This window comes from Narcine bancroftii, chromosome 5 (assembly GCF_036971445.1).
Source record: "Narcine bancroftii isolate sNarBan1 chromosome 5, sNarBan1.hap1, whole genome shotgun sequence".
Lineage (NCBI taxonomy): Eukaryota > Metazoa > Chordata > Chondrichthyes > Torpediniformes > Narcinidae > Narcine > Narcine bancroftii.
Genome location: NC_091473.1, coordinates 10,997,198 through 11,017,633, shown reverse-complemented (window position 1 = coordinate 11,017,633; position 20,436 = coordinate 10,997,198). Strand labels below are relative to the sequence as shown.

At 42.9% G+C, this 20,436-nt stretch overlaps 1 protein-coding gene across 1 annotated transcript in view; it reads right to left on the bottom strand.

Annotated features, from left to right (window-relative positions):
* The window catches only part of LOC138763107 (interleukin-17 receptor E-like), an 88,217-nt gene that overhangs the window by 37,479 nt on the left and 30,302 nt on the right, over nucleotides 1-20,436 (bottom strand). The window contains exons 5-8 of the mRNA XM_069936764.1: nucleotides 18,710-18,833; nucleotides 17,009-17,148; nucleotides 6,594-6,650; nucleotides 4,563-4,629 (exon numbers count right to left, since the gene is read on the bottom strand). Of these exons, the coding sequence (XP_069792865.1) occupies nucleotides 4,563-4,629; nucleotides 6,594-6,650; nucleotides 17,009-17,148; nucleotides 18,710-18,833 (388 nt within the window). The remainder of the gene's footprint in view (nucleotides 1-4,562; nucleotides 4,630-6,593; nucleotides 6,651-17,008; nucleotides 17,149-18,709; nucleotides 18,834-20,436) is intronic.

Genomic DNA, 20,436 nt, shown 5'->3' with positions numbered 1-20,436 from the left:
ACTACAGCGCAGTACAGGCCCTTCCCCCCTCGATGTTGTGCCAACCCATATATTCCAAAAAAAAAAGTACTAAACCCTCTCGACCCCATAACCCTCCACTTTTCCTCCACTCCATGAGTCTAAGAGTCTCTTGAATCCCCCTAATGTTTCAGCCTCCACCACCATCTCTGGCAGGGCATTCCAGGCACCCACAACTGTGTAAAAAAAATCCTTGATGTCTCCCCTAAACTTCCCTCTGTACACATGTCCACTGGTGTTTGCTGATCCTGCCCTGGGAAACAGGTCCAGGCTGTCTACCTTATCTATGCCGCTCAGAATCTCATAGACCTCTATTAAGTCGCCTCTCATCCTTCTACACTCCAAAGTGAAAAATCCCAGCTCTGCTAACCTTGCCTCATAAGACTTATTTTCCAATCCAGGCAACATCCTGGTAAATCTCCTCTGCCCCCTCTCCACAGCTTCCACATCCTTCCTGTAATGAGGGTCCATAACTGAACACAATACTCAAAGTGTGCTCTCACCAAAGATTTGTAGAGTTGCAACATGACCTCTCTACTCCTGAACCCAATCTCCTATTAATGAATCCCAACATCCCATAGGCCTTCTTAACTATTCTATCAACCTGTGCAGCAACCCAAAGTTCCCTCTGTTCATCCACACTCTTAAGTAACTGACCCATTAACCCTGTACTCAGCTAGAACATTACAGTGCAGTTCAAGCCCTTCAGCCCACAATGTTGTGCAACCTACATAAACCTACTCCATGAGTACCTTACCTGTTGTGTATGGTGCTTCGTGCATTTTGTTGTGCTATTGTTTCATGTCATTTAAAAAAAATTTTTAGACATACAGCACAGTTATAGGCCATTTCAGCCTACAAATCCGTGAAGCCCAATTACACACAATTAACCTACAAACCTGATATGTTTGGAATGGTGGGAGGAACTGGAGCCCCCGAAGGAAACCCATGTAGACATGGGGAGAACGTACAAACTCCTTACAGACAGCTCAGAATTTGAACCACGGTTCAGATCGCTGGTGCTATAACAGTGCTGTGCTAACTGCTACACCTACCATGCCGCCCCGTGAACCATAGAATCTAACTGCACGGGAGAAGTCCATCCACTCCATCATGCCACTTCTTTGAAATAGCTCCACAGTTAGTACTATTGAACAGATGCAACACAGCACCCTCAAAATTAGTGGGATTCGATTAGTCACTCATTAAACACATATCCTGAGATGAATACTAACCCAGCGAATAAATGTCTGTCAGATAGGACACCTCATCTAGCCTGTAGGTGCATCCAGACCCACCAATATGGTTGCCCAATGTAAAGGCCTAACAAACCACACAATTGTACCCTTAGCAGACAGACCAGTTGGATGTGACAAAGTGGCTCTCAACTCACTGTCCTTGCAAAACCTCATCACTGTCCATCTGGAGACTGGTGTCCAAATGGTCAACTATCCCACAAACTAACCAAGCAATAAACTGATGGAATATCATACCTTACAGACTGCCTGACTAATCCACTGCAATCCATGGGCATTATCCCATCACAGAACAGTGCCATGGAAGACAGATATGAGGAAGCATCTTTGAGCCTGTAGCACTGATGCTAGGCCCTGTAAAGTTACCTGGCATCAAGATGAATCTGGGCAAGGAAATCCCCTACTTCCTCCCTCATCTGAAGAATGGGTGCTCCTTCATGTTGTACAACACTGGAATGAACCCTGAAAGTACTTAGGGCACTAGAAACCTTTGGGTGGAGGACTTCAATGCCCACAGCTAGACACCCATGTAGAGCACATCAAAAGAACCAAAGACTTGTTGATCCAAACCAAGGCTTTTATTAACAAAGACTGGAGCATATCATATGTAGGTCGACCAGTCCAGAATGACCTGGTCTGGTTAGGAGCAATCCTTTAAGACACACATGTCAAACTCTTGCCCGTGGGCCAAATTTGGCCCACGATATAATTATATTTGGCCCGCCAGATCATATCAAAAATGTATTAGAGGTGGCCCGCTGGCCGCCGCACCAGTATAGCGCATGCACAGTAACCACTGTGTCCCAGGGTGAGAGAGAGAGAGAAAAATCCTGGTCCTTGAAAAGTAGTGGTGGGTGGTTTTATAAACACGCTGTCGTGTCCCCCCGCCCACCCCCTCACCGCAGCGCGGCCTGGCCGGTGTCAGGGGAAGCCAAGGCCGCTTCCCAGCGCCCGGAACCCCAGTGGCACAGCGTTTCTTGGAGCTGCAGATGGAGTTGGGACGCCGGAGGGAAGATTGGGGCTCCCCGCCGGGCGATGGGGATGCCGGCCGCCCTGCGCCTTCCCACCGGACCAGCGGCGGGTGCCCGGAGTACACGTGGAGAGTGAGACTGGTTGGGCAGGTAGGGTGGAACCCCCCGCCAATCTCAGGAGTGGCGTGGGCTGGATTGGGATTAGTCGCGCTCACCTGCTCCTCCACCGATGACCGGGATCCCAGCGCGGTCCTGAGCACGGAGACTGCCCTGGAAAGGTCCTGGGACACCGGCACAGAAAGAAGAGCAGGGTCCGTAGAACATTACAGATCAGAAACAGGCCCTTCGGCCCTTTGAGTCTACCTCGTGAAAACCCAACACTGGAGAAACTCAGCGGGTTAAACCGTATCCTTTAACCAGCAGAGAGGTACCTGACAATGTTTGGCCCTTGATCCTCCTCATCAATGTATGAGCGAAAGTCTGTGGTTCTCGTAAAACACCAGAAGGGAGAAACTCAGCAGGTCAAAGGGGGTCCGGGAGAAACTCAGCAGGTCAAAGGGGGATCCGGGAGAAACTCAGCAGGTCAAAGGGGGAGGGGTCTGGGAGAAACTCAGCAGGTCAAAGGGGGAGGGGTCCGGGAGAAACTCAGAAGGTCAAGGGGAGGGGGTCCGGGAGAAACTCAGCAGGTCAAGGGGGGTCCGGCAGAAACTCAGCAGGTCAAGGGGGGTCCGGGAGAAACTCAGCAGGTCAAGGGGGGTCCGGGAGAAACTCAGCAGGTCAAGGGGGGTCCGGGAGAAACTCAGCAGGTCAAGGGGGGTCCGGCAGAAACTCAGCAGGTCAAGGGGGGTCCGGCAGAAACTCAGCAGGTCAAGGGGGGTCCGGCAGAAACTCAGCAGGTCAAGGGGGGTCCGGCAGAAACTCAGCAGGTCAAGGGGGGTCCGGCAGAAACTCAGCAGGTCAAGGGGGGTCCGGGCGAAACTCACCAGGTCAAGGGGGGTTCCGGCAGAAACTCAGGGGGGGCCTGACCTCGCCAGGACCATTGCCCACTCCCCCTCCCTGCCGCAGGCCGACTCACGGTGACGGGGCCGCTGATCCGCCGAGATGCCACCCTGCAGCGAGAGCCGATGCCCCCGCACTGTCGTTGTCCAACCCGATCGCCCGCAAACCCCGCCCTCCCGCACACAGGCCTGAGTAAGTATTATGAACTTTAATCTCAGGATAAAACGATCTTCCAATAGTTTCATGTCACAGTGATAAATATATTCCTGGTTAAAAATGGACCTGCACCTGGATACAAGCTCATTAGGCATAAAACTTGAAAAGTGTGTAAATCAAAGGATATCTGTACCAGTGGAAAAAGGGCATGGCAAATAACCCTGCTAGAGTTCATGCCCACAATCAGTCACCCATTTGATTGTTTCAGGAATCATGTTATTCTCCCACATTCTCAATAGCCCTAAGATTTTACTATTCGACAGCACACTAGCAACATTTGACAAATCCTCGAAAGAGAAATATTATTTATTGAATATTTTATTTCTCATTTGTTAATGCTTCTGGAAAGAGTTTATCCAAAACTATTATTAAACATTTATTTTAATAAGAAAAAGTTTAACATTACATATGTTGAAAGAAGAGAAAACATGCAGATGTTGTTGAAAATTTTCAATAAATATTTAGTTCGGCCCTCGACTTAGTCCAAGTTTTTAATTTTGGCCCTCCGTGAATTTGAGTTTGACACCCCTGCTTTAAGACCTGTCAGTAGGTGTGGCTATGCTCTCAGCCAATCACAGTCATCCTACACTACAATCTGTAGATATACACATTGGTGATAGAATCTATACTATCACAACCCACTCTTCCATCAATGCAGCTTAGTAGCAGCTCCACAATTAACTAGAAACTCAAAAAGAACAATTTAGAGCCTGGGTGGCCCGTGGCAAATGACTTACCTCCATCCACCATCCCAACATTTATTCCTTTCATCAATGGTACACAGTAGCTGCAGTATGCAAGGCAAGGACAGTACGTGCATGGGAACACCAACACCTCAGGTTCCACTCCAAGTCACCTACCATACCTTGGCATTCTACTGCCAAATCCTGCAACTTCCTTCACAACAGCAGAATGAAAGCACCTTCAACAGTAGCAGCTCAAGAAGGAAATTCACCATTGAAAAGGCAAAGATGGATGGGTGGATGGCAGTTGGATGGATGAGCAACAACTGGCATTCTCTGGCACTCACTGGAATTAATTTGTAGTTATCAGGTTTGAGTTTCTGCTATGAGAAGTTTAATTAACATTGTTGTGTACTCACAGGCTTCAGGAGTATCAGTGAATGGACACTCTGTTACCCGGTAGCTATCATGCCCAGGGTAAAATACCTAAAGGAACAAAAAGAGTCAACCTTATTCCAGTTCCAAACACGTTAAAATAAGGTAAAAACTCTCCCGTATCACAGGATGGGCGACCAATGTTTTAGCCCATCCTGATTTATCAATGGATCAAGGGCCTTACAAGTGGACAGCCTCAATATTCCTGAAAAAAAGAAAAAATAAACAGCCAATACATTCCCTCAACAGCAGTGGGAGAACCAACTGCTTTGGCATTAACCTTTGAAGACCAGAGAACCTCTGTCTACGTAAATAATCTATGCTATTTATGCAGGGCAGCTTTTGGCTCAATCAACTGGCTTCAAGATCTTGGTGGGGGGGGGGGGGGGGTTATGAAAATGGGTAGAGGTAGAGAGGGTCTGGTGGTGAAAATAGCTCCACACCAGAATCAATTCCAGAGAAGGTGAGCAATTCTCATTGATGGTGAAGAAGTCCAACATTAAGAAGGATGCAATCCCTCTGGGTCTAATTTCTGAATAAGTGTTCCACTGATCTTGCCATTTTCTCAGCTGTGCAATAGTTTTTAACATGTAGGTGAGACTAGGGAATTGCTCTAAGTAACAGGAATGTTGTGAAATGGTGCTGTTACAGAGAAGCTGGATGGAAGATTTCCACAGGATTTACCTTGAAGAAGCCAAGTGTTCACCCAGAGGGGAATGGCAGATGTTTGGAGGTAGCTCTCTCTTCATTCCTGAAGAACTTCACTGGGAAAAGCCTTTGGTTGACTCCTATAATTTGCCTTCTCAATCCATTTCATTATGAATAGAACCATGGAGCTTGGACCATAGAACAGTACAATGTGGAAACAGGGGCTTAAGCCTATTTGTGACCTACCAAGGAGGGACAAAAGAGATTGCATTTCCTGAGAAGATGGAAGCAGGCAAGATTACTGGCCCCCATAATGTCAACCTTCTTCAGGAGCTCTATCAGAAGCATCCTGGCCGGCTGCATCACAATGTGCTATGGTTGCTGCAGAGAAATGGATTAGAGGTTAATCCATAGGACCATAAGAATGGCAGAGACAATCACTGGAGACTCCCTCCCCTCCATCGATGTAATCTAATGGGATTGTTGAAGAGGGAATGGAAAATCATTGAGGACCCCTTCCACCCAACACGCAGCATCTTTCAGCTGCTCCCATCAGGGAAGAGATAAGAGTTCAGAGCCAGCACCACCAGGCTGAGGAATAGCTTCTTCTCATGGGCAGTGAGAATGTCAAACAACCAAAGGAACTGCTCACACTAACCATCTGAGACACTCATATTCACGAAACAGTATTTTTAAAAATTTGTCTATATGAATAGATGTTCTTCATATATTGTGTGTCTGTGTGTTTTACACTGAAGGCTGGAGAACACTGTTTTGTTGGGTTGTACTTGTCCAATCAGATGACAATAAACTTGACATGTCTATGCTGAACATGAAGGCCAAAGTGAAAGTTATTCAATTGAAGGGGGTTTTCGTTACTTGAGTACGTGGTGAAGAAAAACATTGAAAAAGATGATCATACCAGGAGAAGGCCCCTCAATCACAGCATGAAATTACAGAACTTATTCCTTCTTCCTGTCCTGGAGCCTTTTGTATGAGAAGGATCTTTAGTAATAACCTTTTACAGATCTGGACTAAATATTCATTCTTGTTAATAGAAACTTGAATACCACTACGAATTGTCTGATCTCAGAAGCTAAACACTGGTCAGTACTTGGAGGGGAGATCGCCTAGAACACCAGGTGCTGTAGGTTTTTGTGAGGGGCGCTGGAGAAAGTGGCGATTCTCTGTCTGCCTCATGGTAGACAAAAGTTAAAGAATTTCATCGATGTAACATTCAGAATGTAGTGTTAGGTGGCAATAATGGAACCTTTACCTTTATACCCTGGTGCACTTATTAATATTGAATAATAAGAATCTAACAAGAGCAGGCTTTACTGACATTGGATTGTAATCATTATGGTTACCTGGATACAGAGGCAAGGAAGCATGTAGTCATAGGACAGTGTAGATGTGGTGTTAATCTGCAGAGAATACAAGAAGACATTCAAAATGTTACATAAAACCTGTCAACCAGTTCATTGAATGAAGTCATCCTGAGTATAAAATGACCAAAGAATAAATTGAGACATATTTCCCAACCAGATTCTAGTTGGTCCACCAGTAGTTTTAAGACTGAGACGACAGAGATGAGGAGGAACTGTTTCTCCCAGAGAGGAGTGAATCCATGCAATTTTCTGCCCAAGGGAGCAGGAGAGACTGCTTCATTATTATTTTTAAATACACTGAGATTTATGCTTTCACTTTCAGATTCTTTTATTGTCATGTAATAGTATGACACGGTCAACCCATGTTCTCATGTACCTGCAATGTGACCTCTTATTTAATCTAAAAATAGATAACATACAAAATAAGTGCAGATTAAAGCCCATGAAAACTGTCATGACATTAACCTATCCCATCTCTTTATGAAAATTATCCTGCTTTTGTGTGAAATAAGTTAATTTAATACATACAAGTTTAGAAAGTGTACAGGAGAAAGTACTCAAGCTGTTTTCTTTTTGTCTGCTTCTAGTTTTTTTGAGTTTCTTTTCTGTCATCAACTATCTCCGCCACAAACCTATCACCCTTTTGTTTTGCATGCTTGTCACCCTGCCATACATTTTCAGTAGATTTAAGATTTATTTGCTGGTTTTAATCCTTCAAAACTAGATTAGATCAGAGTAGATTTCGTGCAGCACATCTGACATATATATTGACTGCCCAGCATTTTAAATAAGGAGTTTGTTTCTCAGGACCTCATCTCAAAAAACCCCAGCAATGCGAGTCTAGATCAGGGGTGGCCAACCTTCTACATTCCAAGTATCAACGTTTTCATGCACAAGTTCAGATGCGCCACACAACCTTTGTGCCCCGTTGCAATTATAACACTCTGAAGATCAATCAAACCCCTCTCGAATTTCTTCATCAACATCAGTGGGTCGTTCTTCAAATAGATCTCACATCATGCACAGGATATTGAGGTTTACCAGATAATTACATTCAGAGCTTGACGTCCTGTTTTGCGGAAACTGCCAAAATATTTGGCCTGGAAGTCAGCCTGAAGAAAACTGTGGTCCTCCATCAGCCAGCCCCCCCACATCTCCATCGGGCACACAAAACTCAAAACGGTCAACCAGTTTACCTATCTCGGCTGCACCATTTCATTGGATGCAAGGATTGACAATGAGATAGACAACAGACTCGCCAAGGCAAATAGTGCCTTTGGAAGACTACACAAAAGAGTCTGGAAAAATAACCAACTGAAAAACCTCATAAAAATTACCGTATACAGAGCCATTGTCATATCCACACTCCTGTTCGGCTCCGAATCATGGGTCCTCTACCGGCATCACCTACGGCTCCTAGAATGCTTCCACCAGCGTAGTCTCCGCTCCATCCTCAACATTCATTGGAGCGATTTCATCCCTAACATCGAAGTACTCGAGATGGCAGAGGCTGACAGCATCGAATCCACGCTGCTGAAGATCCAACTGCGCTGGGTAGGTCACGTCTCCAGAATGGAGGACCATCGCCTTCCCAAGATCGTGTTATATGGCGAGCTCTCCACTGGCCACCGTGACAGAGGTGCACCAAAGAAGAGGTACAAGGACTGCCTAAAGAAATCTCTTGGTGCCTGCCACATTGACCACCACCAGTGGGCTGATATCGCCTCAAACCGTGCATCTTGGCACCTCACAGTTCGGCGGGCAGCAACCTCCTTTGAAGAAGACCGCAGAGCCCACCTCACTGACAAAAGAGGAAAAACCCAACACCCAACCCCAACCAACCAATTTTCCCTTGCAACCGCTGCCTGTCCCGCATCGGACTTGTCAGCCACAAACGAGCCTGCAGCTGACGTGGACATTTCCCCTCCATAAATCTTCATCGGCGAAGCCAAGCCAAAGAAGATACATCTTTGCTGCAGATCTGTGGGGATTTGCTTTAGGAGTTTCACATAAAGAGTAATATCATCGTCCTTCAGTGCCTCTGCGTTTGTGATCAGATTTGGAAATTGTAAAAATGCCCCAAGTCTGATATTGCCCCATGTCTGATATTGCCCCATGTCTGATATTGCCCCATGTCTGATATTGCCCCATGTCTGATATTGCCCCATGTCTGATATTGCCCCATGTCTGATATTGCCCCATGTCTGATATTGCCCCATGTCTGATATTGCCCCATGTCTGATATTGCCCCATGTCTGATATTGCCCCAACAGACTAATTTTTTTTTTTTTTAAAAACAAAGAAGCAAAGGCTTAATGACATTACGTTTGCCCTTTAAAAGGTCTTATTCAATAAACTGAGTTTGCAAAGATATTGCCTTTGCATCAGTGAGTTCTGCTCCATGCTTGCTCCGAGAAAGAAAAGAAACAATCATGACCCAGAGTGCAACAAAATGACAAAGACAATTTCTTCTGGACAGCCACCTTCTTATCGGACTGGAAGTATCCTTCACACAAGTGCCGGGGTAAGGGGATGTGATTTTATAAAGTTTACAGCTTTATGACAATTTAAAGTGATGCATTTAAACATCCTCCTGCGTTTTTAGCCACTAAGTGCTCCCCATGAATGATGCAATGAACATTTTTCAGGCATGTGATGAACCCTCTGTATCGTCCAACTATTGAGGCGGTACCATCAGTGGCACAGGTTTGTCCTTGAATGGAGTACGCTCTCGTTTATGTAATACTTAACTTTTTTCAAAAATAGCTTGTCCCTTAGCATCTTCAGTAACATCCCCATTATCTGGAATTCAAGCAACCAGCAAAATAAAAACATTTGAAGAAAATAAACACATTTTAAAAATTAACATAAATAAGAATAAATAAAAATTTAAAATTGTAGAAGTAAATGTTCTCTGAACACAAATCTTTGGTGAAGATGGGAGCGAATATTCAGCCAGCGGAGGACCTTGGTCGGGCTTTGCTCATAGCAGCTGATTGAATAAAGTTGTGTTTGAATAAAATGGCGTCGCCCATGATGAAGAGCTGGTTGATGCCGCTCACCATTGGGGTGACTCTTCAAGTGTCTCCTTATCCCTGCTTAGTAAGAGTTGCCCCGTTCAGAGGCTTTATCTGTAAACTGGGGGGGGGGGAGGGGGGGGTGAAATTAGCTATAATGTTATTGTTCATCTTTTGGACGGTTCTGTGGAGGGGCAGGTACTTGCAGATGCAGCGACGGTTAAATGTTTTTAAAGAATGTGACTGAAAAATAAAATAAAATGCTTCAAGATTCATGCAAGTGAAGATTGTTCAGTGTAAGTACAGTATAGTACTTTTAAACTGTTTATTCTTAATGCAGGAATTGTAAGATTGAATCTCAAGGACCGGAAAACTCGTTTCTGGCATCTACCAATCCCCGTAGGTGCTGAATACCAAGGGTTTTACTGTATTTTTATCCTTTTGGCAAGCAACACATCTTCCATCAGTTCATTTCCATTCCAGAATCTGTCACAACCCATGAGAAAAGTCATTCTCCAGCTGAGTGGTTTCATCTAATTGCAAAGAGAATTTCTTGCATTGTAATTTCAGGCTCAGGGCTGAAATGGCCTGTGACCATGCTGTATGTGTAAATGATTCATTGTTTTTCAAAACCTCTTGTAATTTCATCAATTCTTCTAGAATCAGTGGAATTACTCAAATGAATGGCCTTAATAATTTCTACGGCATTTAAGTTCATGACAAGTGACATTATTATGGGCATTCGTTCATTCAGGTGCCTTGCCATTCAGCAAGGGCGATCACGTCTTTCCATCCATCACATCTCTGACCCTCAGAATTGTAGTTGTTGTTTCCCATTTCTGATGATTATGTTGATCAATCTAGCATTTTCATTCTCTTTCTGCCTCTGGTGTTTTCTGATTCTTTTAAGTAATACAAGTTTTGTTTTCTTTCTCTGTAGAAGTTCTTTGTTTGTTATCCTGTCCGCATATGATCTGCACGGCATTATTCTGAGAAACCACATCTCTGCTGCATTGATTCTTCTTTCTATTGCATTTGTGATGGTCCACGACTCTTCAAGTCAAGTCACCTTTATTTATCGTTCATACCACGCTCGCATGGTAAAGACAAGATTTCTCTAGGACCACGGAGCATATTTACGTAAATATAAGTCAGAATAGAAGTTAATATTAAAATATTAAGATGTATGTAGTAAAAGTCCATGGTTCACTATCCACACATTCTGGGAATTCAGGAGCCTGATGGCTTGGGGGGACATAGGGGCCTGAGTGCTACAGTACCTCCTACCCGATGGCAGAAGGGTGAACAGTTTACATGAGGGATGTGTGAGAGTCCTTCACAATATTTAACCTGCATGGAGTTTAGTAGATGTCCGTCATGGTAGGAAGAGAGCTCCCAATGATCTTTTCACTACTCTGCAGGGTCTTGCGGTCCAAGGTGATCCAGCTTCCAAACCAGGCAGTTATGCAGTTGCATAGGATGCTCTCGATACATCCTCCGCCTTCGCAGGAAGGTAGAGGCGCTGCTGGGCTTTCTTGGCTTTGGAGCTAGAGTTAAGGGACCAGGTGAGATTTTCCGCCAAGTGCACTCCAAGGAACTTGATGCTCTTGATACTCACAGCCACACATCAATGAAGGAAGAATGGAGCAGCTGAGAGTTCGAAAGCAGACGTCAATTGCTATTTTCTTGTTCATTAGGAGGTTTCTCATTTCTATAAATGCTGTTCTTGCCCTTGCAATTTGTGCTTTTATTATGGACACTGAAGGCAAAATAAGTGACTTAGCGACGTTATGAGCATTTCCAATTTTAGCGATCAATTCACTTATCTCATATGATGCAAGAAGATCCTCTTCTAAGTTCTGTGACATTTCAGTAATCACCTGTTTGACCATTGGTCTTCTCTCAAAATTACCTCAAAGGGTTTTGAAGTAATCCAAAGGTTTGTCTTTCTTCTCCTCGTGCACAGACTCTAACCGCTGTGTCAGCTTGCTTGGCCTCGTGCTTTCATTTTAAAAGGTCGTCAAACAAATCAAACACATGGGCAGAGAAGGGTTTGCAGAGATGTAGTGAAACCATCCGATAAGTATTCCACCAAGGAATTATTTCTATTTTGCAGAGAAACTCGTGGGTAAATTTATTTCTGAAATTAACAAAAATTAACTATTACACATCAAAAGCACTTCTTGGAAGGGATAACTCAAAAGTCAGCTTACATTTCATGGAAAATAAGGAACAATACCTACCTTCTTCAACAAAATGCATGCAGAAGGAGACATGCATTCGCTGCCCATCACATAAACTGGAAGCAAAATGTTGGTGCTTGCTGATGCAAAACTTTTCATGCATGCTTACTTTCTGGAATTGAAGGTAATGAAATGAAAAGAGGAAAACTAAATGGAAGGCAATTCAGAGCCCAGGCTGGTTCCATGTCAGTCAAACGCCATCATGTCGAAGTAAGGAATGCACTGAAAACTGTTAATTTTCTGCATTTATCCTGGCCATACTTGGCTGCCTCCACCTTGAAAAACTATCGTGTTGCTTGGCCACTATGCAACAAAGTCCTTTGCTTCTCCCCCACCCTTCAGTTTCCATGCCCCTCGATACACTTTGCCCCCTCCCCTTTAATTAAAGATTTCAGCCCGCCCCCCCCGCCCCCCCCGTAAATAGGCTGTGGCCCCCATTGAATATGGCTGGCCTACATCTTTATTGGGGTTACTGGGTCATTCTTCCATCGGCAATGAGTGACAGATCCCTCGCATTCTCTAATGCTGGTCTACAATCACACACCAGGTGGCGCTCCTGCTCATTACGGGTGAAGGATCGGGTTTTGAAAAGAAACATTTACATTTCTTTCGTGCTTTTTGTGGATTGCACTACACAGCCACCAAAGTGCTTAGGTTGTGCAATTTCTGGCATGATGCCGATAACTGACAATTTGAGCACAGCAAGTTCCAGTAAACAGCATTGTGCGACTGAGTAGAGATGTTGGCATTGATTGATAGGTGGGTATTGGCATCATGGCTGATCTTTTTCCCTCCGGCCAGCCTTGTACATGATCGCCATCTCCCCAGATCTTTTTCTGCATAATGATCTATAAATTCCATTACAAATATAAATTTTCTTTGGAAATATTTTATTTCATTTTTAAAAAATATACATAATAAAATCTTCAGTATCACAATATATTAAACTTTTGTAAACAAAAACAAAGAAAACCCCCTCCCACCCCTACAAAATATAAATCCACACACCATCAGAGCTCACACCTATACTATCCATAAAAAATCTATGGAGGGAAGTCACATCTGTTTATATTGCATCAGAATCTGTTATTATCATTATTATAACCTGATATAGTCCAAATACAGCTGCCATATCTTGACAAACATCTCATATTTGGTTTTTTTTGAGATTGTATGAAATTTTCTCCACAGGTATCCAACTATTCATCTCTGCAATCTATCGTGCTATGAGCAAGGGAGAGTCAGACTTCCAAGAAGTTGCAATACACCTCTTAGCAGCAGCTAAAGCTACTGACAAAATAAATTTGGAATTTAGTTAAGTTATTACTTATTTCAATAAAATTGCCCAAAAGATAAAGCTCCAGATCATCCACAAAGGCCATCCCCGTTATCCTTCTTAATGTTTCAGCAATATCCTGCCAAAGATGCCTCACCTTCACACACGACCATGTAGCATTAAAAATGTTCCTGTTTCAATCCCACATCTAAAGCACATTTCTGATATTTCACATTTTGATCTATGCAACTTCTGTGGTGTGAGATATAATTAGTGTAGGAAATTGTACTGAACTAATCCGTATCTTGCATTTATAATTGATGTCATACTATCCAAACACCAATCAGACCAACATCTTTCTGAAATCACTTTACCCAAATCTGACCCCCATCTCTCTCTCGACCTCTGTAAACCTGGTTTTGCACTTTCACTCTGGTGAATATAGTACACTGTTGTTATAAATTTGGGTGTATCCCCCAGCCAGATCATTTGCTCCACTTCACTAATTTCATGTGTGTCCAACATTGGGCTCCATCTTTCTCTCAGGAATGATCTTAGCTGGAGGTAACAGGAGAAACTCCCATTATATAGTTCCTTAAATTATTAAATAATTGTATTAGGCAATTCCTATGGAACAATAAGGTGCCAAGAATTTTGCTGGAAAAGTTAACATAGGATTATAAGATATTTCTGTTTTAGTTGGTCAAAAGACCTCTGTATAACAGATTTCAATGCATCTTATTCCTTTGTTATACCATGAGTTTAATATTCTGTTACCTATATTCAGAGGTCGTAACATATTCTTACATAATGGTGCTCTTAATGATATCCCTGCTTTTTTTCCCCCAATACACTCATTGATTTCTTTCCATACTCTAATCATATGCATTAATATAGGATTATCCATCTTTTTTGTTAATTACTTGACACTCTACTTAGAGATAAAATCCTTCACTGTTCCGTCTTTCATGGAGTATAATCTCATTTTAATCTAAGAAGTTGGGGGGGGGGAGGGATACCTTCCTCAATGAAAGATGAAAGAAATCCGACTTGCGCTGACAAATAATACTTTCTAAAATCCATTAGCCTAAATCCTCTCATCTTATAATCTCATGTTAATTTTTCCAGCAAAATTCTCAGCACCTTATTCCATAGGAATTGCCTAATACAATTATTTAATAATTTAAAAGAAAATTTTTAGCAAAGAAATACACAGCGATTGAACAAGATATTGTAATCTTGGCATCACTTTCATTTTGACACAGTTAACCCATCCATTAAAGTAATCGGCAAGTCTTTCCATTTCTGCAAATCCTTCTCTAACAGGGAGTATAACTTAATTTGTGCAATTTTGTAGGTTAGCCATGTGTATTAAATAGCCTACCCAGATTATATGAAAAAGTGTCTTCCTTTAACAAATCCCACCTGATCTGTATCTATTAATTTTGATAAATATTGTCATAGTCTATTAGCTAATATCTTATAATTGGCATTCAAAAGTCTATATGATTTGGTTTTTAATGGGTCCCCATTTCTTTTCAGCAATAATAGCTGTTGAAAGAGGGTCTGAGTCTCCAGTACCCAGTCTAGCACTTCCATTATGAGGTATCAACAAATCCTTAAATTGTCTATGAAACTTCAGGTGGGAACCCATCCTTCCCAAGAGGCTTATTGGCTGCATCCATAGTTCTCTGGGGTTAGAGAATTCCAGATTTACAGCCTTTGGGGACAATTCATCCTTATATCCTTATATTCAGGTCCAGAAATTTCTTCTCATGGTAAAATCCCCATCATTCAGAATTCAAGCAACCGGAAAATAAAATTACAGAAAATAAAAAGGTCATGTTGTGACCAAAAGAGACTATTGGTTTAATTGTTTACTTACTTAGTCAGATCAGATCAGAGTCCTGTTGGACCCCGTGGCCTGCATAAACTTTTGATCCTCCTCGTTAGGTGCGTATATATTGAGCAAATTCCAAAATTCTGAGTATATCTGACACTTTATCATTGCATACCTCCCTGAAGGATCTATTATTTCCTCTATTTTGATTGGTACATTTTTGTTAACTAGTATGGCTACACCTCTAGCTTTTGAATTATAGGATGCTGCTGTTACGTGTCCTACCCAGTCTCTCTTTAGTTTATGTTCTATTTTTGTTATGCTTTGCTTTTTCCTAACTTTTTTTCCTATTTTCCTGGAGAGGGCTGGTTTTCCCAACCGGCCACTACTCCATCACATGACTCCTCCTATCCTCTCCACCTTTGATCCCTCAATGATCACTGGTTTGTAAACTTATGGCTTTCCTTTTCTGAAGTCAACAATCAGCTCCTTGGTTTTGGTTGCATTGAGTGTGAGGTTGTTGTTGGTGCACCATTCTGCCAAGTTTTCAGACTCCCTTCTGCATTCTGAATCATTGCCCCTTTCTATACAACCCACTACTGTGGTACCGACAGCGAATTTATAGATGGTGTTGTTATTGTACCGAACCACATAGTCATGGGTGTAAAGTGAGTGGAGCAGGGGGCTAAGAACACTGGTACTGTTGGAAATTGTGAAAGAGATGTTCTTACCAATTGATTGTGGTCTGAAGGTGAGGAAATCCATGATCCAATTACACAGTGGAGTGTAAACTCCTAGGTCTTGGAGTTTGCTGATCAGTTTTGAGGGGATGATGGGGTTAAATGCCAAAATGGAGTAGATAAAGAATATCCTTGCTGCCCTTGTTCCAGGGCTTTGTGTAGAGCCAGTGAGATGAAATCTGCTGTAGGCCAGTGGCTAGGAAAAGAAAATTGGAATTGATCCATGTTGCCGCTCAGACAGGAGCTGATATGATTCAGGACCAGGCTTTCAAAACAATGGTGATTAATTTTCCAACCTACGCTGGCCTCCTACACTGTTCCAATAAAGTCCAATAAAGTTTGAGGAATTGTATCTCATCATCTGATGAATTATATATCTCTCGGAACTCCAGACTGAGTTCAACAAGTAAGCGCACTGCTGGAGAGCAGCAGGGATTACAGATGGGGAGCAGTGAGAGAGAATTCCACACGGAATTCAACAATTTCTGATAACTGGCCTTTCATGTTTGTACCAGAACTAGCTCATCGTGATGAATGGTCATCAACTTGTGTAAAAGTCTCATTTAGACATCCGGAGATAAAAGAGAATTGTTGAAATGTCAAATTACAATTCCCAGACTTCCCCTTTACTTCATATTTCCGATAAATGAGGCGATTTGTGTCTCACAATTCCAACTCCGATCCTATACCTCATTATTTAACTTCTACTTCCATCTCCGTTAGATTTGCAAGCCTTTCCAACTTTTGCTCAGCTGCCCAGATGCCCACGTGACCTGCTGAGAATAATTTTTTTCTACTGCTGGCCCACAGCTTAATTCAACCTTTCACCCTCATTCCTTGTCCAGTTTTCTCTTTGCAACAACAGAGTTCCACACTGTTATTGTAGTCAATAGCACAACTAAAGCCCATCTATGGGAGGTATGCACAACAATGATGGAATTTTAAATATTAATCACTTACAGATGTTATTTTTTTGAAAAAAAAACCCAAATCGTTTTGTGATGTGTTTGACCATTCCAAGCCCTTACAAAATACTTTAGGGGCAACATGGTATTTTTGATGAAGGCTCCACATTTCACAACATGATGACTTCATCATGAATTTCCTGAAACTGGAAGATCTCACCCTCGGGATAAAGCCACTTAATATTACCGAAGGCATTGCTGTATCCAACATTATAATTTGTTCATCTCGAATTTTATTAACAAGACCATAAAGATCCAGGTGCCCAAACCCATTCTACCTCTTAATACGGTTAATCTTTGGATAGTTTCTTACCAGCTGAACTGAGTATTTATTTAGTTCACGACACACCAGGCCTCGCTTGTAACATAACATAGCTATCACTGCCCGTCCTGGTGAGACTGTAACTATGATCTGCTTCTCCTCACGAACAACAGAATAACTGAGCTTTGGACCTAAAATGAAACAGAAGAATGATATACATTTAAATAGAAATCATGTAATATTTATATAGATGTAATTCTTCTTATCGTAAAGTGGTAGTAAGAACATAAGGACATGAGAAATAGGAGCAGGAGTCGGCCATCTGGCCTGTCGAGCCTGCTCTGCCATTCAATGAGATCACGGTTGATCTGATAATCGGCCCATCTCCACCCACCTGCCTATTCCCCCATATCCCTTAATTTCCTGATATGCAGAAATCTATCCAACCTTGTCTTAAATATATTTACTGAGGTCACCTCCACTGCTTCAATAGGCAGTGAATTCCACAGATTCACCACCCTCTGGGAAAAGCAGTTCCTCCTCATCTCCATCGTAAATCTACCTCCCTGAATCCTGAAGCTTTGTCTCCCAGTCTAGTCTCCCCCACCAATGGGAACAACTTACCCACCTCGATCTTATCTACGCCTTTCATGATTTCATACATTTCGATAAGATGTTTCTGATATATTAATGCCCATATTATCACCTGATATATTGATGACAGGTTTTAAAAAGTCTTGTGCCTACATGGATTTCAGAATTTTGTTCAGCGATTTTGTCAGTTGAACTGCCTGACAATGACAGTGACCATTCCTCATTTTCTCCCCCCCCCCCCACCGAGTACCTGGATTAAAATCTTTCAAATGCCTGTGCAACTCTGTTGGGTGTTTCCATCCATTAAACTGATGTGGTAAACTATTTGTCAGATACCCATTCACCTTCCCCTATTGCCTCCAGCAGAGTTATTTCTCTGATGCCAACTGCAGGTTTGGCTCATTTTGCACTATTGGCGAACTTGCTGCCTTGAGAGGCACAAAGTCTCCTTGACAGGAAATCATTCCACCTCGCTTCAGAGGAAGGGGAAATCGCTACATAACCATGACCGCAGATCAGTCCATCCAATAATGTTGACCTCACTACATTTTCTGCCACCAAGCTGACACCAATTTAAAGCCACCGGTTTCTGAACATCCCTGCCCACTCTAAAAGGTAAAAGAGATTTGCTTAACATTACAGGAAAGATATCAATAAGATTGAAAGAGTGCAGAGAAGACTTTCTAGGATGCTGCCTGGACTTCAGATTATGACTTTATTCCTTGGAGCATTTGATAGAGGTATCTAAAATTATGAGGGGGGCTTTTCCCACTGAGGGTGGGTGAGATACAATCCAGCGGAGATGGGTTTAGAGTGAAAGTGGAAAAGTTTAGGGGGAACTTCTTCACACACAGAGTGGTGGGAGTGTGGAAAGAGCTGCCAATTGAGGTGGTGAATGCAGGCTCAATTTTAACATTTAAGAGGAATTTGGACTGGTACATGGATGGGAGAGGTATGGAGGGCAATGGTAAGTGGGACTAGGCAGAATTATATTTTGGCACAGACGAGAAGGACCAAAGGGGCCTGTTCCCGTGCTGTAGTGTTCCATGGTTCTATAAGTGCTCTGAAGTATGAATGGGCCCATGTCTTTGCCCTTATAAACATGTTGCATCAACCTCACCACTTTCATCTCACTGCAGAAGTACTTAGAGTTCATACCGTTGTCATTGTCCTCCACATTGTATTGTGCGGTTAACCTGGGTCCATAATCTGGGATTGTCTTCACTGTGACTTCCACTCTAGAACCACCATCTGCTTCAAAGCATTCGAAGACAAACTCTGCCTGTATTCAGTGAGAAAAGAGGAACTCCTTAAATATCTTTAACTGAAGATATAAACTGTAATCGATGTTCAGCCAGTGAAGTTTGGGCTGCATCAATCACAATGTACAGTAAGATCCCCGTTATCCAGAATTCAAGCAACTGGCAACCTCAAGTAACCAGCAAAAGAAATTGCCAAAAACAAATGGGTAAAAAAAATACAGAAGTTTAAAATTGGTGCACCTTGCTGTTAATTCTCCATTCATGCAAACCTCAGTCTTGAGCAATCGGAAAGCTCGCTTATCTGGCATCTACCAACCCCTCCCCGTCTGTATTGGATACCAGGGGTTTTGCTTTATCACAGTGCAACAGTGCTAAACAGGCAGCCAGAAGGTGACAAGCCAGGACATCTGTAGCTGGGATATAACTGTTGCCCCGTTCTACAGGTCTGGAGTGAAAAAGAGGTTCTACCGTGAACTTTCTAACGATGTTTTGGAACCACAACAATGGCTTCTCCTCTCGCCAAGGATCATACTAACGATCCAATCCCTGTAATAGACCTGGCCAGAGACTTGGTCTCTCTCCCTGTTTACCTGTTCCTGAAAAATATGAAGATGAGGTACAAAATATTATTGCCTTTGATGCAGGAGTCAAGCTTAGAACAGTCTGATGCAGAAGGGATTTAGCAAGGTGGCAATAGGAGAGGCTGGAGAGACTGAATCATTATTCCTTGGCATGTAGGAGGCTGAGAAGTGACATAGTGGGTGCATAAACTAATAGGGGGGGGGTTGTCTAAATTGAGTTGTCACAGCCTTTCACCCATAGGGGATTACTGGAGTCTCCCTCCACCTCCCCCCCCCCGCCCCCCCCCACCATCAAAGGGCAGTACAGATTGTGCCATGCCTTTAAAGCACCAGTGTTTGGGACCAGGGTTCGAATCCCGCGCTGTCTGTAAGGAGTTTGTACGTTCTCCCCGTGCCCGTGTGGGTTTTCTCTGGGGCTCCGGTTTCCTCCCATCATTCAAAATGTACCAAGGGTGTAGGTTAATGGAATGTAAATTGAGCAGCACAGGCTCGTGGGCCAAATTGACCTGTTATCATGGTGTTTGACTACATTTTTAAAAAATATGATCTACTGGGATCATTGAGGAACCCTTCCATCCTGCGCACAGCATCTTCCAGCTTCTCCCTTCGGGGAAGAGATCCAGATATATTAGAGCCAGCACCACCAGGCTGAGGAACAGCTTCTTCCCTCGGGCAGTAAGAATGTTGAATGACCAAAGGAACTGTTCACACTGACCATCTGAGACTCTCACATGTTAACAAAGCAATGTGAAAGAATATAGTGCATTAGGGAAGGGGTTTCTGTTGTTGGGTGTCGGCTAATGGAGATTTTCTAGCCTTTCAGATGAAGAACCATGATTAAGAAATATATGAGCAAGGTTGGACAAATACCCAGATTACATGACATGACTGAAAACAAAGCCACAGGACCACCTGACAAAGATAGCTTGACCAGACCTGAGCAAGATTAGCATAATTAAAGTTGATAATGCTGCAAGACAAGGTCAAGTGGTATCTAAAACAAGAATAACCAGAAAGAACAACCAGCTTCAAGAAACATCCA